Below are 19,887 nucleotides of genomic sequence, written 5' to 3'. Positions count from 1 at the left end.
GAAATGTTGATGTGCTGTGAAAGTGGAGTGGGAGGGTAAGGGCGAGACTATGTTTTATATAATAGAATAGAATCTCAGTTTTAGGGAACTTAGGTAATATATTACTTTATACCTGTGCTAATTTAGTAGGCAGCCTTGTCCCTGGGGAGGAATAGCTGGTCAAGCCAACCTGTTTGTCTTGATTTTGACACCTGCTTTTATTTCCTCATGTAGGCAGCTGTGAAACAAGCTGGTCACTTTTAAATCAGTCTGGCACCCAACAGGAGGGCCAATTAAAAAGTTTTATTTCCTCATGCTGAGATGGGGAAAAATGAGTACTGATAATTGCAGTCAGAAGTTTATAAAAAAAAAAAAAACCAAGACCCACAACAACAAAACCCCTGATATGATATTAAAAAAATATAGCAAAATATAACAGTCTTCTTAAATCTTTGGATTGCCTTTCACTTTCAAATATTTATCCTTTTAGAGAATATAGAGATGTGTTGCTGGGCATTGCAGTAGACTAAAGGAGAATCTGGAACTAGGGGCCTTGGAAGCCAATAGCACAGGATTCCATAGGATTCATGTGATCCAAATCCTCTGAGAACCTTTCATGTTTTTAAGCTGCAGAGAGTAGACAATTCTTTCCTAAGAAAAAGTGGTTTAAATTACTCTCTTAAATAATTTTGTCTTAGAGATATCTCTCTCTTTCACAAACCTAAATCTCATATATCAACTTGGCAATTTCTCAAAAATTTTTTGGGGTAGATCACTGTAAGGCAGCAAATAAACCTAACGTTTTCAGTTATGTATCCACATAATTATGATGACAATACATCATAAAAAGATTAAAAAGTGTTCATTAAAAGATTGATTTTCTCATTTCATCCACTGCATGGTAGGATATTGCCTAGCTGCAATAGTGAGGGTCACAACAGGAGATTTCACACAGAGTTGTAATAAAGAGCAGAGTCCATAACTGTACTGCTTCATTATTAGCTTCCAGTTTTAATATTAAAAACCTGACACACAAGAATTAATTCCTCATACAGGTTCTTTTTCATATCAATGCTGTGGCTCAAACAATGTTATTGCATAGAGCAGCTTCTGCAGCCCTGCTGAACACATTATCTGCTGACAGTGTTTCAACATTATTTTCTCCTGTTTGTTTCACACAAAAGAAAAAAGGGCAGGGTATGGTCACTGGACAGCACTAAGAGAGCAGTGCAGTGGAATGGCCAGAGCTTGAGTGTTGCAAGGCAGCCCTGCCTAACAGGTTGCTCTCCTGATGCTGCCAGGTGAATTACCCCAGCAGAAGCCTTAGGAGCAGCAAGGGGAGCACATTCATAGCTGGAAATAGCTTGATCCACTTTAGGCAGAGTCTGTAGCACAGGGATTTGGACCAATGTGTCACCTACCAGTGAAATTCCTGGCTGTGTGTATTCAGTCTCAATAAAACAGGTCCCTGTGTAGCTGTGTTAGTCCAGAGCACAGAATTGCTAGATAATTCCATCAGGGTCAGATATTGCATTGAAGAAAAGGTCCTTGGTAATTAGTGAGGAATGAGTTTGGTTTGCTTTCAAGTACTATTGATATGTGGTAAGAACAAGGTAACAGACAAGGCAAATCTGATTTTACCCTCAGCTGGTAGAAGCAGATGAATATGCAAATAGTGAAAATTAAGTGTTCCTTACAATTAGTTTTTCCCAGTCTCTCTGAGGGTCTGAATGTGCTCAAATGTGGAACTCATAATGTCCACATAAAGAACAAGGTGGTTGTCCAAGGCAGCAGGGTGAGTCTGACAGTCTTGACAAGGTAAGACATCTGAGAGAGGAATTGCAAAATCCTTTTTGACAAAGCTAGATAGAAAGGCACAGCTCCAAGCTGTGGACTTGGACACACTTTGCAAAGGGTGTGTACATGACAGTGGTCATGACAGATGGCTGCTGGAAATGGTAATAAGAGAAAAACCTAGAAATGACAGTCAGGGAGGCAAATGAGCTTAACTTCCTTCTGCCTGACCCAACCTTTCTATTTCTTCAAGTATGGGGAGCTCACAAACATGACAAAGGAAAGAATTCCAGTTCTGTAACAAATTACACTGCTAACACAAAAAGGTTTTAAGTAAAGAGAAAGGGAAAGGATTTAATTACAGAGTGTGTAGGAGACTACATCAATAGTAGGTGTTCTGACCTATTGCTCACTGTGATGGTGCATTTAATTGTGGAATGTTCTATCTGCCATTTACCAATTAATTCCTGTATAAGACATTATCTTTTAATGAGCAGTTCATCTATTAATGTGTTCATCTATTAATGAAAATCGATCCATAACTAAAATTCATAATCATTAATAATCTTACATTACAAATATTCTTTGGATACTGTAAAATTTGACTATCAAAAATGGGTAAGTTTAAAGAAAATGTAAGTGAAAGTTCATTGTCCCTCATCTGGTCCTGATAGAAGTTATTTTACTAGAAGAAATGTTTGTGCCCTCAGGCCAGAGGAGGATGCTGAGCATCCATGAGCGGGAGCAATTCCACTGGACTTGCAAGAACCTGTAACCTCAGGATGGCAGAGCTAAATTACCCCTGGGCCATTGGATTGGTGTTTCTCCAGGAGGTCACATCTTTGTTTTACAGCTTCTACAACAGCTGGAAGAAAATATCAGGAGTGGAAGTGCATTAGTAAATTTATCTAGGCAGGGATTTCGTATTTCATTATTTCCTTATGGAATAAACCAAATAATCCAGAAGAAAAATGAATCAAATTAAGCAAAAGACTGAAACAGTTTGCATGAGATCTCATTATGATAATCCTTGTTCAGCAGAGATGTGTGGCCTAGAGGAGAGAGATCTTCTGCTGGCTACTCTCACTTTTATAGTTAGTAAGTGAGAATTTGCAATGTTGTTTTTAAGTCTCAGCCAAATAGGAGAAATCCTTGGGCTAAATAGTGTTCTTATTTGCAGCCTGTGCAACTACAACTTTGTGCTGTATTTGACTTCTAAAATATCTTAATAAATGTAATACCATAAAGGTTCTTTTAATAGAGCCAAGTTCTTTCTGCCATAAGTGAGAATCCACTTATCTTGGAATATGGCCTTTTTGTTACTATTTAAATTAGATTTCTTGCACATTAATTAGCCCATCTAGGGTATCAGCTGGTGAAATGTCTCTGGGAATTAGGCTAGCACTGAGAAAATCACCCAAGCAGGAAACAAATATGTTGAAGAGGGGTGGTCTGCAGCCTGCTGAGGGAAGCCTGTTTTGTGCCTTCCTGCAACAGTAATTCTGTAGCACCTGGTTAACTGGGCTGTGGAAAAGTGCAATTAGCTTCTTTGGAGCTTAAACACAGCATCTTCTGCACAGCTCCCAATCTATGCAGCACATTTTGAAAGTGAACATGGGAGATTACGCAAAAAGTGAAGGGCTGGTTGTGGAGTTTTATATTTTCTTTGATTTCAAGAATAACAGTTATTTTCTTTAAACCAGGTCCATGATTACCTTAGAAGCAAGTTATGTTCCCTCTACGAAAACGACTGCATCTTTGACAAGTTTGAATGTGCATGGAATGGATCAGACAGGTAATCAATCCATCCTTCTGTCCATCACTGTCCTCATTTGGCAAAACACCTCCCATATGATGGGAGCAAACCAAAAGTAGTTACAGGTGATTGCTTTCCACATCAATGTGGAGAATCACATGCCAGTGTTTGGGAAGATGGAAGATTTGGATGTTTGTGCAGTGTTTCTGCTTTAGAAATGATGTATGCCTTAATGACCTTGGCTTGTGCCTTAGGGGAAAAACCCTTCAAATTATGTCCATCTTCACCCAAATCATAAATAGGCTGCAAAAGCTAAAAAGAATGATGCCAACTCACAAAATCCCACCAACACACTAAGGAAACTTACATGATCCTGTATTTGCACATGAGCTACCTCAGAAATTCAGTTCCCTTACTGGAAATGGGTGTGAGGAGGGACCATCACAGGCACCCACTGATTCTCTACAAACTGCTGCCCAATGACACTTCTGATACCTCCTCCATCAGAGCAGTCCCTTTCCCTAAGCACTGATGGAGAGGTTCTTTTTATCGTGGACATTGTATCTTGTTGAACATTTTAATGAGAAATACTCGAGCAAGTCAGAGAGTTTGAGCAAGGTTGGAGTGGGTTAATGCCCTAATGCTGGGCAATGGTGGCAGTGCTTTGTGGAGTAGGAATATGGTACAGGAAAAGCTGAGCAGCCAAGAGGACTGGGTTAATAAAAATGGATAAAATCCAAGAGTATAATGCAAGGTGAGGATTTTAGTTAAAAAAAGAGCACAAAGCTTCATCTTAGCAGTTGGAAATAACTCCCGGAGACATTCATATGCTAGGTGACTTTGGAAGGGATTAGCAGTCTGCAAAATGCATGTGAAAGAGAGCACAGGAGCCAATATTGAGTGACACACAGTGACTCCTGTTTCAGCAGAGTTTGGAGCCAAGAGGCAGAAGTTTGGCACTGAGCCTAGAACTGCTCCTTCAGCTCAGCCTCTCATTTTGGAAAACAGTCTGTCTCATTGTATTGAAGCAGGCCTACCCACCCTGGAGTGGGCAAAGGCTGTGAAGCAGGCAGTCTGAGACATCTGTGAAAGACAAATATGATCCTTGCTTGAATGGGCAAGACTGGGCTATCCAGCAGAGAAAGGAGTAGTGGTGACATTATGTTGGGCTCTCATTCAAAGCCCTTTGAACTGCATTTACACATTTCCTGTCCCTCATCTCCAAGGTGGATGAACTAATTGAGCAGATGGACAGCTGCTCTAAAGAAGAGAGGCCAGGACTTTGGTTTTCATCAGCTTAGCAAAAGAGAAGCCAAGATTTTACTTGCTTGTAGTAAATATACCAAGGAGATACACACAGGGAGGAAGAGAAACTAGCTAAGATAAGTGTGAGTGATAATGGCACAACAGCAATGAGGTGTTGAGAGTCAACAGGTAGCTATACCTGGAAATTAGAGTTAGTTCATACCTGTCCAAGCAGTGACAAGCTGTCTTCCCATCCTCAGTGGTGGAGGTACAAGAAACCCAACTGTTCTGGTGGTGGTGCTCAGGAAATTTGTGAAAGCAGTTATATATAACTTTGGTTAAAATTACAGGTTTGAATTTGAAAGTGCAGAACAAAGTCTCTTCTGGTCCTGTGCTCCACAAATGCAGATCAGGTATTGTGCTGTGCACTGGGTAAGGGGCACCTTCTCTTTGGACTAGTTTCCTTTGCTCAGTTCCTCTACCTGCCCAATGGAAAGATTCTGTCTTTGCTAAAAAATGAAACTTTACCCTTTTATCATTCATTATGCAAATGGAAATACATATATATTCCATTATCTCTAATGCCTCCATGCCAGAGTGATTTGTTTTTTGACAAAAATTAACTCAGTGTTGAGTATCCCCTGTGATACCAACTGCTGGCCATTTAAAATTACATAGATGGACCACACTGAGAGAAATACTTCCCAGATCACTGTCATTGCAACTTGGGCACCTGCTGTGGCTTGGTATGGTCAAAGACTGGGAATGACTCACAGAAAGTCTAGTGGAAGATCCAGGTTTTGGGGCTTTCCTCTGAAACTCCCAAACCAATGCATGAACAGTTGTTTTAGCTGAGGGTTTTCTCAGTGTGGTCATGGCTTGAGTTTGGCCCTACTAGAAATACAAAATTTAATGCATTTATTGGAAAACAGACAGTGCTGATTCCTGCCTAAGTCTGCACAGAACAACAGTGCATTCAAATCATGTAGATATTGAGAAACTTTGAAAAAGATCCAGGACTTTTCAGATATTTACAAACCATTTGCTTATCCTTGATGGGAATTCCTAGTGCATTTTACAGGTTGGGCAGCCACTCACTCCCCAGCCTAGAGTCTCTCTCCTCTGGCCAGATGAAGTGCTGCTGTCCTCATTAGTGTGGTAAGACCACTCTCTGGATAGCTGCCTGCTAGTAATGGAATTCTTGTTCAATATCAGGGTTTAAAGTGAGTGTAATATTTTCATTCCTACTTGACAGATCAGAAAGATCAATGCAGGGAGTAATTATTAAGTGGGAACATTAGATTGTGAGGGCTTCATTTATTTTACTGCCCAGACACTGAGGCGTTATTAGTCATGCACAATTACCAAACCCGTCACCAAGCACAATGTGCTGCTCTTGATTGTAAGAAACTCTTGAGTAAAGGCACTGGAAACATTTGACAAAAGAAAAGGGCTCTCTTTAATTTAGTTATTTCTTTTTAGGAGTCAGATGTATCAGAATTGATGCTCATTTTTTGATTCACTCCTCTGAGCTCCTTGCTTTATGAATATGACAAGTATTGCTATGTGTTATCAGAATATTTTTTTATTGGAGGATCATAATTAAAATAATAATTAGATACTGGTACCTCTTTAAAAACAGTTCATTTGAACAGTAAGGTCACTTAATTTGAGTCTTTTGGTATGCAGGTTTTCAAAAAGGAATATTACTCAAGGTAAAGATTCCATATTGACAATTGCACTCCAAAGATATGCTGCAGTACTTAGGTCATTAATCCATCTACATAACAGTTATAACTGCAGTTCTAAATGCATTGGTTTTATCTTTTGCAGACTTCAAAGCTATAATGACAATTTATAGTGACAGGATTGTTCAGTTAAAAATGAAAGTGTGTTTATTATTTAGGTGAAAATACTTTGTATTAAGTTTTGTCATTACTAAGGAGTTAATCTATGCTGTGATAGAACCTGATGGTGAGGCTGTTCACAAAAATAATCAACATACGTGAGCCCTGATTAGAACGTGATTGATGCTCAGTTACTCCAATGAGCAGGAACTAATACAATCAGACAGAGCTGATCTCATCTGCTGAAGGGCACATTAATCACTGTGTACTTTGGCAACAGTGGTCAGGGGAGGGAGCCAAGCAGGGGTCTCACACTAATTCATCCAGATGAGCATGTATTATCTGTAGTTGAGTATATTACACAAAAATCATGCTATCTTTATTGTGTATACATCATTACGTGACTGTGTAGAATATGTGAGCTCTACTTTTACAGCAATTTAATTTAGCTCTTCCATTCACATCCAAAGTCAAGTCTTTTAATAATGACCTGGAGGACACTGTTTTCTTCCCACTGTCAACAGCTTTCAGTTTTACCTTAAAAAATAAGCACTTTTGTAGCTTTTTGTGAGGTAAAGAAGCCAGAAAAAAAAAACCAAATAAAACCTAATTCTTCATGATAGCAAGTGAATACCTTAGTTAACTTTTTTTTTCTTTCAAGATTTCAATTGAATGGGTGTATAGGACCCCTGCCAGGGAGACTTCTAACCACCATCATGATAAGTGATTTGCTGCAAGCAGATGAGTGAAGTCACATACAACTGTTCAGTCAGTCCTTTCCTACTGAACTGTCATTCATCCCCCTGAATATCCCTCAGCCTTCACTCTAATCAGGAGTTGGCAGACCCCATTGGATGAGATGTTAACAGTCTATTCCTGTCTGGCAGCACACTCCATGCTGGAGAGCTAGAAGACATCATTTTGTTCTCAAAGCTTGGCATGTCAAATACGAGCTTGGAAGTACTTGGGGATCCCTTGTTCTTATTCCCAGTCTTTTGCCAGCCAGCTGTACCAGGGTGCCATAACCCTGAATCCAAGTCAAGTGTCCCAAGTTTTTCTAGCAGCCTCCTCCCCAGGTTTAAATAAATTCCTTCTTTGTGATGGGGACTCAGTGACTTTACACAGCACAGCATACAGGAAAATTTCCCAATATTTCAGGAGTTCCTCATTACTTGCAACAATGCTTCCTCCTTTCCCTTTGCTATAATAAATCCCTCATTTTATTCCTATGAAAAATGTTGTTTAAGAGTTTTTCTGGAATCAACCCTTTCTTTCATTGGGTCAGCTTGTCATGAAACCAGATCTGGTGGACCTTACACATTAATCCTAGGAGGCTGCAGATGTTCTGTTCTGCACTGGTACACATGGTAGTGAAATATTGAAAATTTAGGGGCTCAAAATATAATTGGGAGACAGTTTCAAATCTAAGAAAAGGTCCCTTTTCATGCTGGGTGCCCAAGTGTCATCTTTGCTGAGATTTGCAAGTGTGGGGCAGGCTCTGGTGGAAGCTGCTCTCTGAGTCTCCTCCCCTCGCACCTGCAATCCAAGCCCTGCCTCTTGCCCCAGGGAATGATGTTCTGCTGCCACACCTGCACTGAGGGGCAGGGCAGCTGGGCTGGTTTTGTTTTTCCATCACCCTTAAGAAGGGTGTGTGGGGGTCCTTGAAGCCCTGCTGAGCCCTGCTCTCAGTCCTGCCAAACCATCCCATGGCTTCGTGAGCAACAGTGAAAGAGGGGAGCCATGAAACAAGCTGAATTGCTCCAGACAGTAGAAATCTGCAGGTGAATAAAAACTTCTCTGCATCTGGGAAGACTAATTTGGGCCAGAGTTAGCCCAAAAATTTTCAAAGAGCTAAATAAACCCACAAAAAAACCATAAACGCAAAACCCTAAACAGGAAAAAACAACACAAAACAATATGAAGCAAGTAATGGTTTGGTTTTTAAGCAAGCCTTAATTCCAGGTGATACCCCAAAAATCTTCAGGGCAATCCCTGACATTCAGGAGTGCAGCTGAATGGAGATATTTTGATGAAGGCTGTTGAGTGCAAGGATGGCTGCAACATGGATAACATTTAAGAGGTTGGCTTAAAGTGTGTGAATAACAAATCTGAGAAATACAGAGATATGCCAATTCTTAGTGACTGACATTTTTGATGAAATCTCATTGCCTAAAAAATATTATGGAATATCTCATTGCATGTTAGTAAAATGATGAAAATCCTATTCAAATGCCTTGGAAGCTGGTGAAGTAGAGAATTGGTTGACCACCCAAGAGAAGCAGAACTTTTTAGTGGGGAAAATCCCATGCTGAATTATTTCATTTAACAAAGTCACTAACAAAACAAGAATGTTGAGGCTCAGATGCTTAAAAGTACTAAAATAAATAAAGATGCTGAAGCCATCAGTAGTTGACAGGCTGCTTCTGTAGACCCTAAAACTCTGTCCCTAAATTAAACATCAGTGGTACAATGTTGGTGTCATATTTAATAAAATCATTATCCATAGATAAACATCTGCTCCTTTTGAGTATCACTGTTACAATGCAAACAGGAAGAACTTTTTTTCTCTCAAATCCTTTATTTCAGATAATTTTACAGATTGAAAATTTATTTTTAGACAAAACAACCCTACCTGAATCATTGCTGCCTACCAGATCAACGTGGCACAGAGTGAAGAAGCCTGACTGAGTGGGAGGTGTAGAGTTAATGTTCTGCTAATTTGGGAACTACCTTTCTGCCCAAATGAGCTTTGGTTCTTGGGGATTTGCTGTTTCCCCAGCTTTCAGCCCAAAGAAGGCAGGGATGCAAGCCAAAACACCTGGAGAGCCAAGCAAGTTGTCTTCAAGACTGGAGGGTAGGGGGTGAGCAGAAAGGGTGAGCAATGAGACTTACAGAAGTCAAACAAAGACTTGAAAGGAGTGGGAAAGGGAAGAGAGAAGCAGATAAGGCAGGTTTTTATTTTAAAGCTGTAGAGCAGGATAGATGGAAATGAAAGAAGAGGGGAGAAGGAAGAGAGGGGAAAAGGGAAACCTATCTGGAAAATGTGGTAAAGACAGAATCAGAATCAGAGGGGAAGAAGGAAAAAAAGAGAACAGAACTGTGACTAGGGAGGGAGTAAAAAGCCAATAAAAGTAGGGATTGCTCTTGCATTGGAGCTTTGCCTTTCACCTTTTACCTTCTCTAAAAATACATTTGTTATTGTTGGTAAAGAAAAAGGAGGGGTAAGACTAGGCTGCAGTGACCCCACATGAGGGCTGAAGCTTGGCAGTGAGATGCCTCAGATCACATCACTGATAAGCAGCTATGCCCAGTGTCAGAGCAGGCAGGAGGAATCAGTAGCATTTTGTGCTGTCACTCCAAACACACATACCTGAAGAACTGCCAGGACCTTGCTGGGAGCAGATCAAGCAGAGGGAGCAGAGAATGCTCCAGGTGCTCTGCAGAGCAGCCCCGTGCTGAAAGGGAAGCATTCAGCACAGGAGGGTTACCTGGGGCTGTGTAAATGCATTCCTGGCCCTGCAGCTATGGGGTGTTTCTCCTTCCAGAGCACTGGCTGGGCTGCAGAGGGTGAAAGGCAGGTACTGGTAGTCATGGTGCACCCATTGGGGTCTTTCCCTGCTTTTTTGTTTGTTTAGTTTGGGGGTTTGTTTGGGAGGAGATGAGGTGTGGTGTTGCTTTATTTGGGGTTTTTTTGCAATCATGCTGCCTGTAGCTGTGGTATTTTCAGCTGGTGCAGTCAGGCTGCAGCTCAGCTCCAGCTATCAGTGCAGTGCTCCTCAGGGTGCACTGGGGTGTGTTCTGATTCCAAAATACCTCTGCATGGCAGAGATGATGGTACCTCTGACCTTGTGCAGCACAGCTTGTAAACCTGCCTTCTAAGGAAAATTAAAGGTGGAAAATCAGACAGAGCTTTTCTGGGCTGCTGCCTTACACACCTATCAAGTAGCATGAGCTGTTTTGAATGAGGGGCTTTGCCCTCTTGGACCAGCCTCTCCTGCAAGGGTTTTGTGCAAGCCTTTGTCATAACACTGCTGTGCAGAGCAGTGTCTGGGAATACAGAACAGACTCTTCCTACATTGAGCTACAATTTATATTCCACTATTAAAAAAAAAAAAATCATCTCCTTATCACATAGACTCCATTATTGTACATTGTATTTTCTTGAACAGGAAAAAATTGCAGGCTTACATCTAGTTTTCACTCTCTTTTATAACTTCAAGCAGCAGGTAAGGTTATAATCCATCTGTGTTTGTGACCTTGAACAGGAATGGACACTTTCTCATTTACATAATGCTGTTTTTTACTGAGCCATTAAACTGCAGAAAAATAGGGCCAGCATGAAAAGTAGTCATCTACATATGTTAAAAAATAACTGCAGTAAATCCAACTGAAGAAAGCAGACTTTTAAAAATATGCGAGAGTTCAAGAAATTAAAAAGCAAATGGACTGTAAAGGCAGTTTTACTGCAAGCAAAACCTTCTAAAATAAGACCCTTAACAAACACCTCTCTCTGCATTTGGTGCACTGGTGCTCTGCCAGCATGAAAGCTGCTTCCTGACAGTTCCCACTGCCATCAGGAGGGATGCTCCTCCTTCCCCTGGGAGCCACAGCTCTGCAGCCTGGGGCACAGGGGTGCCCCAGCCTTATGAACCTGTTTCAAAATTTTGCCTGGGGGAAAATACACAGATGGACTGCATCCCAAATTGTGTGTGTTAGTGCTGAGCTATGAAATAACCTGGACTTTTTCGTGTTGCGAATAAGCATTACAGCAGGAGCTGTAATGACAAGACATGGTGATTTGGAAGGAATGAAACATTTGATTTACTGCTGTTGATTCAATTTCTGAAATGGGCACTAATCTTGATCAATAGGCTTTCTGCAGCTGCTGGGATACATTTTATCAAGCTGTCACACTGACTCCTGTTTTTTAGCTTGTGAGGTTGTTAACTTGTGCCTTGCTAGGCAGGATTGCACCCAGCCTTTTGTGGGAGCAGAAGGAAAGAGAAACCTCTCTGCAAGCAACCAGGGGTGGGTGCTGCTGCTGGAGAGCAGCAAGAAGCCCCCTGCCAGGGCTGGATGGGGCTGGGTGTGGACAAGAGCCCCTGTGCATCCCCCCAGCAGTCCCTCTCCGTGGGATGAAGGCTGTGGGTGAGCTCCTGCCCAGGGCAGTGTGTGCTGGGTCTCTGTGCTGCACTCTCTGGTTTGCAGCAGTTCCCTTTGGCACTCCAGGAGCTGCACAGAGCTCGGTGTGGGATCAGCTGCCATCAGGCTGCAGTATGGCATCAGCAGACCTGGAAGCAGGGTGGAGCTGGGTGATCCCAGTGTACCAAGCCAGCACACCCACTCCAGGTACCCTGCAGCAGCTCTGGGGCCTGCTCTGCTCCCATCCCCAGCTGTAATCGCAGCTCACATTTGTGCTTTTCCAGTGTATCATTCATTTGTATTACAGTCACTCCTAATGGCCCCAAATGAGATCAAGGCAGCTCTGGCTGGAGGCTGTGCACACACTGCAAGGCACTGCTGAGTCCAGGAGCATCTAATCCTGTCAGCTAGGGAGTGTTTGTGTGGTGGAGAGTGGGGTTCTCCTGTGCCTGTGAGTTCTCCAGTGTTCTCCCATATGCTCCATGTTTCCCTGGCCAGTCTGCTGCTCAACACAGATCCCCCCAACAGCAAAGTGTGAAAGCAGCTGTCATTTGAGATGGAGGTTTGTTTATTAATGCCACGCACGTCAAGTATGTTCTTTTGGGCTCTATTAGAAAGGCAAATAGCTACTGATTGCCTGAGTCTTAAAACTGTGCAGCTTTTTCCATGGAGACTTGACCATTTGGGGTGGATACCCTCTTACAGAATGGAAATTCAGAACAAAACCACCCTGTTTGGGGCTGAGATAGGAGAGTAGAAAACAGCCCTGGTTTCACATATGGAAAAAGTTCACAGGAGATGAGCTTTCAAACAAGGCTCTGAAACCCATGATTATGCTAATCCAATAACCTGGGGGCCATGGATGAAATCCTGAATTCATTAAAGTTAGTGACAAAATATCCTCCCCTAGGGACTAGAAGAATGAAGCAACTGGCAATGTATTATTTCAAACTGCAAGCTGACTAATGAGGTAATTTTTATACAGATAAAGGTATGTTTTTTGTCCCTTTCTCCCAGACACAGAAACAAATCCTGACTTGATGTTTTATCCAAACTTCATATAAGAGATGCCAGAATCCTGACAGCTGTGTGTTTATTTCTAAGAAGCATTGTAGATAGAAATTTTCATGATGTCTGGACTTGCAAGATCTGTGGCTTCAGCAAGGAGAAGAGTTTCATCTGTAAAAAATTTACATGTGCAAATTCAGTGTGTTTTTTCAGAACGTTTCAAAACACCCTTCTTCAAAATACTCTAAAATACATAATTATGCACTAAACCTTACTCTTGTATCAAAAGATTTGAACTATGTGGGAAATTTTAAGCCTATTTCTGGAATCATGCTTAAACTCAGTTGTCATTAAAGGTGAAGTTCCAGAGAAAGGGAAAAAGCCTGAAATATGTGATCCTTAAGCACTCATAAAAAGCTGGATGGTAATTAAAAATAACTTTTTGAAACATGTCACTTTTATTATCTTCTGATGCAGTTCTCATGATGTCAGGGAGCAGACATTACTTGCTGTAACTGCAATTTTCATTGAATAATATGGGAGGAGAAGGCATTGGTAGAAGAAAACTCTTCATTCTGGGGAGCACTGGGAAAACCCCTTTTTTTTCCTTACTCTTTCCCATCTGAAACCAGAAGACAGCTGACCCTAAGGTCAAAGCTGGCTGTCCTGATCCAGGCATGTTGGTAGGCTTTGCACAGGCTGCTGTTTAAGTGCCTTTGTTGTGTCTCTCTGTCTCTCTGCAGTGTGATAATGACAGGTGCATACAACAACTTCTTCCGAATGTTTGACCGCAACACCAAGCGGGATGTGACCCTGGAGGCCTCCCGGGAGAGCAGCAAGCCACGAGCCATCCTCAAGCCCCGGAGAGTCTGCGTTGGAGGCAAGAGGAGGAAAGATGACATCAGTGTTGACAGTTTGGACTTTACTAAGAAGATCTTGCACACAGCATGGCACCCAACCGAGAACATCATTGCTATAGCAGCGACAAACAATCTGTACATATTTCAGGATAAAGTGAACTCAGAAATGCACTAGATTTATCAATATCCCTCTATATTTACAAACCAGCCTCTTGAGAGTTGTAGAAGGATGTGATCTTCACAAAAATTGTGGCTTCGGTGGTGGGATTTGTAGGTTGCATCCTTTCATCCCTCAGCCTGTATCATTATTGGTGGCAAGCCAATTATTTTCCATCACTGCAACTGTATGAGTAAAAGGCACGAGTGCAAATCCAGTACTGTGGTCTGTATCGGTTCCTTTAAACAAACAGGGATATTTATTCAGTTTAGGAGTGTTCCTGAGGAGGGCTGAGGCTCCTCAGCCCCTGTCCATCCTTTCGAGGGTCTCAGTGGTTTGCAGGACTGTGGTGTTCTGGTGCCCTTCCCGCTTTTGCAGTGCACAGCATTTACCACATTGTTAGAGCTTTTTGCCTCAGTCTCTTGATTGGTTTTTTTTCCAGTGCTGTTTTCCTGTCTTTCAGTCAGGCTGAGCCTGTTTGAAGGAATGAATAGCCACATCCCCTTAGAGCATGTGGCACATTGGAGGGACCTCATGAGAGCTAGAGCTGGAAGCAGAATCCCTGCTGGTGAAAAGCTGCCCCATCTCACCCATCCCATTCCCTTCTTTACAATACCCTCTTATTTATTTATTTATTTATTTATCACATTACTTTGTGCTTCACCTTCTCAAGTGACTAAGTGACAGACTGGCATAGTTACTCAGCCAGCTTATTTTAAGAAGTTTATTCTCCATGGTTCTCTTTGCTCTATTTAAAACAATAAGTAGTATCTTCATTGTGTGAGGACTATTACAAAACTTGGCATTGCAGCTCTGGAGGGACTGGCTGACACAGCCTGGCAATTCACACACAAACCCGTGCTACCATTTGGGGTTGGAGTTCTGGAAACCTCGGCTAGAAGTGCTCTCGTTGAAAGTAGCAACCAACTTGAGTGGGAACAAAGTTACATCCCTGCTAGACGCTTGATAAAGTCCCTTGTTTGTTGTTTGCAGGATGGTTGTGTTAATCCTGGCCTTTGGGGAACACAGGCAATGCCTGGTGTCTGTAACTGTGAAAGGAATGGTGCTGTGAGAGGCAGTGCCACTGAGTGAATTTTAACGCTTTGAAATGAGGCCACTTCTGGGAGACAAAGTCAGTCCTGGAGAAACACGAAAATTTGAAAAATCCAAACCTAACAAAACCTTCCTCCACAGAAATGTTGTTAGATCCATCTCTGTTCTGTAATGATGAGTGAGATAAATGGAAAAGGGAAGTACACACAAAGTAGGGCATGCAGGAATGGTACCGGAACGGTGCAGTGGGCAGGAAGTCCTCTTAATCCAGGAAAAGAAAGTTCTGCTGCACCCTTAATAGCTCTGGCAGAAAATTCAATACCCCAAAGGATTCCTACTCTAACCATGAATAAAAGAGCACAACTCACATGACCTGTTAATCTGCCCATATTAAAACTCCTCAGAAAAAAAAGTCTTTAAGCCATTATGCACTGATTTCTTGGTAAGTGGAGAATGTACTGATGAAGGGATCTGCATGCTTTTGTATTTTGGTTTGGGGGAAGGGTGGGTGACAATCTGCTTACAAGAAATAAAAAAAACAAAGTCTAGAGCTTTTATATGACATCTCAACACCACACCTGAAATCTGTCTGTTTGAAGTTTTCTACATCAATGCTGTATATTTTGTGTGTAGAAGCACAAACACATGTGCACCAGTTTCCAGCCACACGAAACACATACAGTATGAAATGTGTAGGGTGATTTTAAAGGGAACAAAGAATGTTTGTTTATAAAATACTGTGTGCTGTAGCAGGCATGGACAGTATATGTACATATTTATTCTAACGAAATTTAACAGAATTGCTTTTTCCTTTTCTTTTTCCTTGTAAAAAGGTTTAAGAGTGTGGTAAATTGTATAGAGAACTTGTTAATGCCAAACTACTGCTTCAAGGGTGTCATACAATTTCTTTGACATTTGGACCCCTCCATTAATCTTTGCAGCTCAAAAAGAAAAAAAAATTGCTATCAGCTCATATTGGCATTTACAGCTAGAGATACTGTAAAACATATATTTAGCTTTGAACATTCTCAAGTAAGATTCTATAGATAACTTATTATAAAGCAGATCTTAAAGCAACCTTTTTTTTTTAATTTGAAGTACCTTACTCTGTTACAGCTTTGGGTACCAAAAAGAACGTGTTAAAATTAAATAAACAAATATATCTTTGGAGCTTTATAAAACTAATTAAATACCCAACCAAAATACCATTAAGTAATTCTAGAGGAAATAAACAGAAACCTTTCAAAGACCAGTATTCCGTTCCTGTCTTTGACATCACTGTTACAGGTCGGTTTCCTGGTTTCTTGAATGTATGGAAAGTCAACATCGTCATTGTGAACGTTTCCAACTTTCTCTTTTTAGTTTGAGCTTTCAGTGGTGTAGAGTAAGTGATGGTAAAGTTGGTAAATCTGATTGTTTTGAAAGCTGTTGTTCATGGCTGCATTTTTTGTGTTGCACAAATTAGCTAACTGTTGTTGAATAAAAATATAAATATGTTAATACCAGCTTTTTCAATAAAACTACAACCAAAAAAAGGCATAAATAGATGACTTCAAGGCACAGCTTATTTTTAAGCTAGGCAAGAAAGAGTTGTTTTAGCTCCTTCTACAGAGGAGGAAGAGTCACAGGGATCAGGACACGGAGGGCAAACTACTGTGGGAACTTCAAGTGTTGTGGCAGGTGGAGGAGGGAATACATGCCATGAGTGGGATGAGGGTGTTGTATGGTGAAGAGTGTGGGCAGCTGTAGCAGAGCTGGAGTCATGCTTTAGGTTCAGTCCTGGGACCAGCTTTTTCTTTTGCTAATAGCCCAACCTGGACTTCAGGAGTCTTGAGTCTCCATCGCCTGCAGATGGAATCAGAGGTGTGCAGTGTGAATTGACACACGAAGCCACAGGTAAAAAATGGCATGGGTGTTGTCACAAAGACTGCAGGAGAAGCAAAAGCCCTCCAACAACATTTTTAGTGTTAGAGAATCAAGGCATTACTTTATTTCTGGCCAGGATGTTGTTCTGGTTAGGATGTGCAATCATTTCATTCACACATAGCCCAGGCATGCAGAGAAAATCATTTAATGACACATGAATTTTACCAGATTTTTTACAGACTTTTTACAGTCAAGATCGATAGAGATTCATTGGTTCGATGTTCATTGGCTCCAAGTTATGTAGTCCTTACTCTGTGGTTTCCTACTCGATCTGGATTTCTTCACCTCTGATGTTAATTAGGTCCTCCCTCCCTGATTTCCTCATCAGTCTTTTCTGGACCAGGTGTCTCCAACCATGGCAGGGGGCAGTGTCTGAGGTAGATGTCTGTTGATGTTCTGCTGATGGTCATTATCTTTTTGGGTATCTTTTGGGCTACTCACAGTCTGTTGAGATGTTAACCTCATCAGGCCTTCACCTGGTGAAAGAATGGCCTGGAAAGAAACTCCAGTTCCCTTCCCCTGGGGCAAAGGTGAACACAGGTTGGACTTGATGATATCAAAGGTCTTTTCCAACCTAGTTCATTCTGTGATTCTGTGAAAACTGGCTAAAGTTATAAAATAAAATTAAAAAAAACCCAAACTTGGTATATTTTCCAATAGTGTTATCACTGGCCAGGTTTGAGACCTTCCAACCATGGCAGTGCATCAGGGATGTGGCCAGGCTGGCCTCCCAAATGAGACTGGCCCAGGTGACAAACCAGAGTGCTACCAGCAGAGCAGCATCCTGCTTTCTCCCACCACTAGATCTCTACCACGGGGGAAAATAAAATATAATAATAAAAACCAAAAAATGCTGGCTTGGCACACACACTTAAGGTAGGAAACCATTCTCTTTCCAGTCCAAGCTGATGCCTGACTCTCCATGGTGATCCTGACTCTTGCCCCAGATGTGGAATCTCAGTCCAAGGCAGCTGATCTTGCTTGTACCTGGGGTGAGAAGCCTCCCTCCATCCCTACACACAAGTTAGACACTGAGAGGCTGAGGCCTTTTTCTGGATGCAGACCAGAATAAATTTGCCTCCACTGTTACATGAGGCAGAGCCTGGCTTTGTACAGCTCTCCCAGAGCTTACATGCTAATTTTTTTCACCCCTTTTTTGGGAAGACACAGTCAATCCCACTCATTTAGATAGACAAATATGACTAGGCACTGAAGAGAGGAATCTCAGCTGAAAATCAACACATCAAGCAATACACTATTTACCTTTCCAGTTTCCCTTTTCATCCCCAAATACCCAGTAGGAGCAGGAGCCAGATGGCTCACTCGCATGCTTTTGAAATTTTCACACGCAGACTTAGCAGCTACATAAGGCAATTTAACCCTTTATGGCTTGGGGGAGATACTGGCATGAGCCACCTGCTTCTGCTGTTTGCAGCCAGGAATTTGTCCTGCTTTAAGTCTGTTGGAGCCTTTGGTTGTCCCTGCTGAGAGGGCAAGTAGAAGGATTGTTTGCCTTTATATCCAATTTTCAGTTACATTATTATCAATTTGCTCCCGCTCCCAATAGGAATTATTTTCCATTTGCAGTCTTGTCAGCAAATTGTATTGAGTCTAAAATTAGAGCATAAAGGCACTTACCTTGCTCATGTGGCAGAACCAGGATTACTGGAATGGGCCTAATTTTATAGAGATGAGGGATGTTGCTTAGGCTTTGTGAAACCATTAAATGGTTTCTGGAAATTCTGTACAGGCCAGCTCTGAAAAGCATTTCTAAGAAAAAAAAAAAAGCATTTCTTAGCAGTGAAATTTTATTTTTCTTCTCTCTCAAGCTGGATGAGGATCAAACTTTTACTCATGTGAAAGTGAACACAACTCTTCAGGCAGCTGTAGATCCTAAATCTGGCCCATGACACAAAGCAATTTATGTGGAGCACTGTGTAAACTCCTCAGTTCCCTTAGCTCTGAAAGCTGCCATGAGTAGGGATCAGCCAGGCAGGGTACAGCTAATTACTTGTCTTTCCATTTGCCCATTGAGGCAGTCAATGAGCAGGACAAGATCCTTAAACCTACAATTCCATTAAGCAGTTATTTCAAGTATCATGACAATGCTGCACATTGTTTTTATAACATTGCTGCTCAAACAAACCCTACAGCAGTGGCTCCATCAAAGTATGCAGCGTGGTTTCCTGGACAGCCAGTCCTTGTTGTAAAACTAGCACTAATCACACTACTAACATTCATGTCCCATGCAACAGCCTCATCCAAGCAGATCAACTTTAAATACAGGATTGAATTCTTCAGCTGGCAATAGGTATGTGAATGTGGCACTGTGTCTGTCTTTCGAGGAGAAGAGTACTTAGCTCACAGAACTCCAGAAACCTCATCACCATCTTCTTTGGCTTCATCATCATTTGTCAAAGAGGAGAAACAATTCTGGGGTGGGGGGAAATCACTGTACATTATTAAAAAAAAAAAAAACAAAAAAACCCCAACTGAAATAAGGACTTGGGTGCCAGACTGGGAGAAAATAGGTTGATATTCCTCCAGTCAATATCTGTAATCTAAATGCTGCCCAAGCAAGACACCAGAGTGATACCCCGCTGTCAATAACTTCTGCTAACACCCCAGCTCTGGCTGGTACTTGGTTTCATTTCCCTTTGGTGAGGCTTGAACACCTCCAGCAGCTCTGCATGGTGCTCTGGACCATGCTTGTCCTCACTTTAGTGTGATGAAGGTGCAGAAAGAAGCAGAGGTTTCCCACAGATAGGAAAGATCCCACCATTGTGATCTATTTGCAATACAGAAGGTGATGCTCACAGAAAATTTATGCACATCTTGGACTGCCTTGTGGAAGAGGTGGGGAGGAAAACATTGCTGGTTCAATTATCATCCTCTGACATCTCTGCTAACACCTTTCCAGGATGAACAGCTGCACTCTCTGTTTCTCACAGCTATTGATCTGCAAACCCAGAGAGATGTTGCTGCATCAATTGAGCTCTGTCAACATGTTCAAAATATTCTCTGCAACCCTCACAGGTAAAGACTTACTTTAGCATGAAATGAGAGATAAGCTGCACTATATTATACCACCTTCCTCCACAGATTTTTTAAGGCTTCCTT

The 19,887-nt window shown here is 41.7% G+C and overlaps 1 protein-coding gene across 6 annotated transcripts in view; it reads left to right on the top strand.

Annotated features, from left to right (window-relative positions):
• PPP2R2C (protein phosphatase 2 regulatory subunit Bgamma) overlaps positions 1–16,384 on the top strand; it is a 190,111-nt gene extending 173,727 nt beyond the window's left edge. For all 6 annotated transcript variants that reach the window (XM_077177735.1, XM_054633351.2, XM_054633349.2 and 3 more), the window contains 2 exons: positions 3,477–3,568; positions 13,515–16,384. In XM_077177735.1, the coding sequence (XP_077033850.1) occupies positions 3,477–3,568; positions 13,515–13,806 (384 nt within the window). In that variant the 3' untranslated portion in view covers positions 13,807–16,384. The remainder of the gene's footprint in view (positions 1–3,476; positions 3,569–13,514) is intronic.
• Positions 16,385–19,887: the final 3,503 nt, after the last annotated feature.

This window comes from Agelaius phoeniceus, chromosome 4, assembly GCF_051311805.1.
Source record: "Agelaius phoeniceus isolate bAgePho1 chromosome 4, bAgePho1.hap1, whole genome shotgun sequence".
NCBI classification, from domain to species: Eukaryota; Metazoa; Chordata; class Aves; order Passeriformes; family Icteridae; genus Agelaius; species Agelaius phoeniceus.
This window is presented reverse-complemented; position numbering and strand designations above follow the sequence as displayed.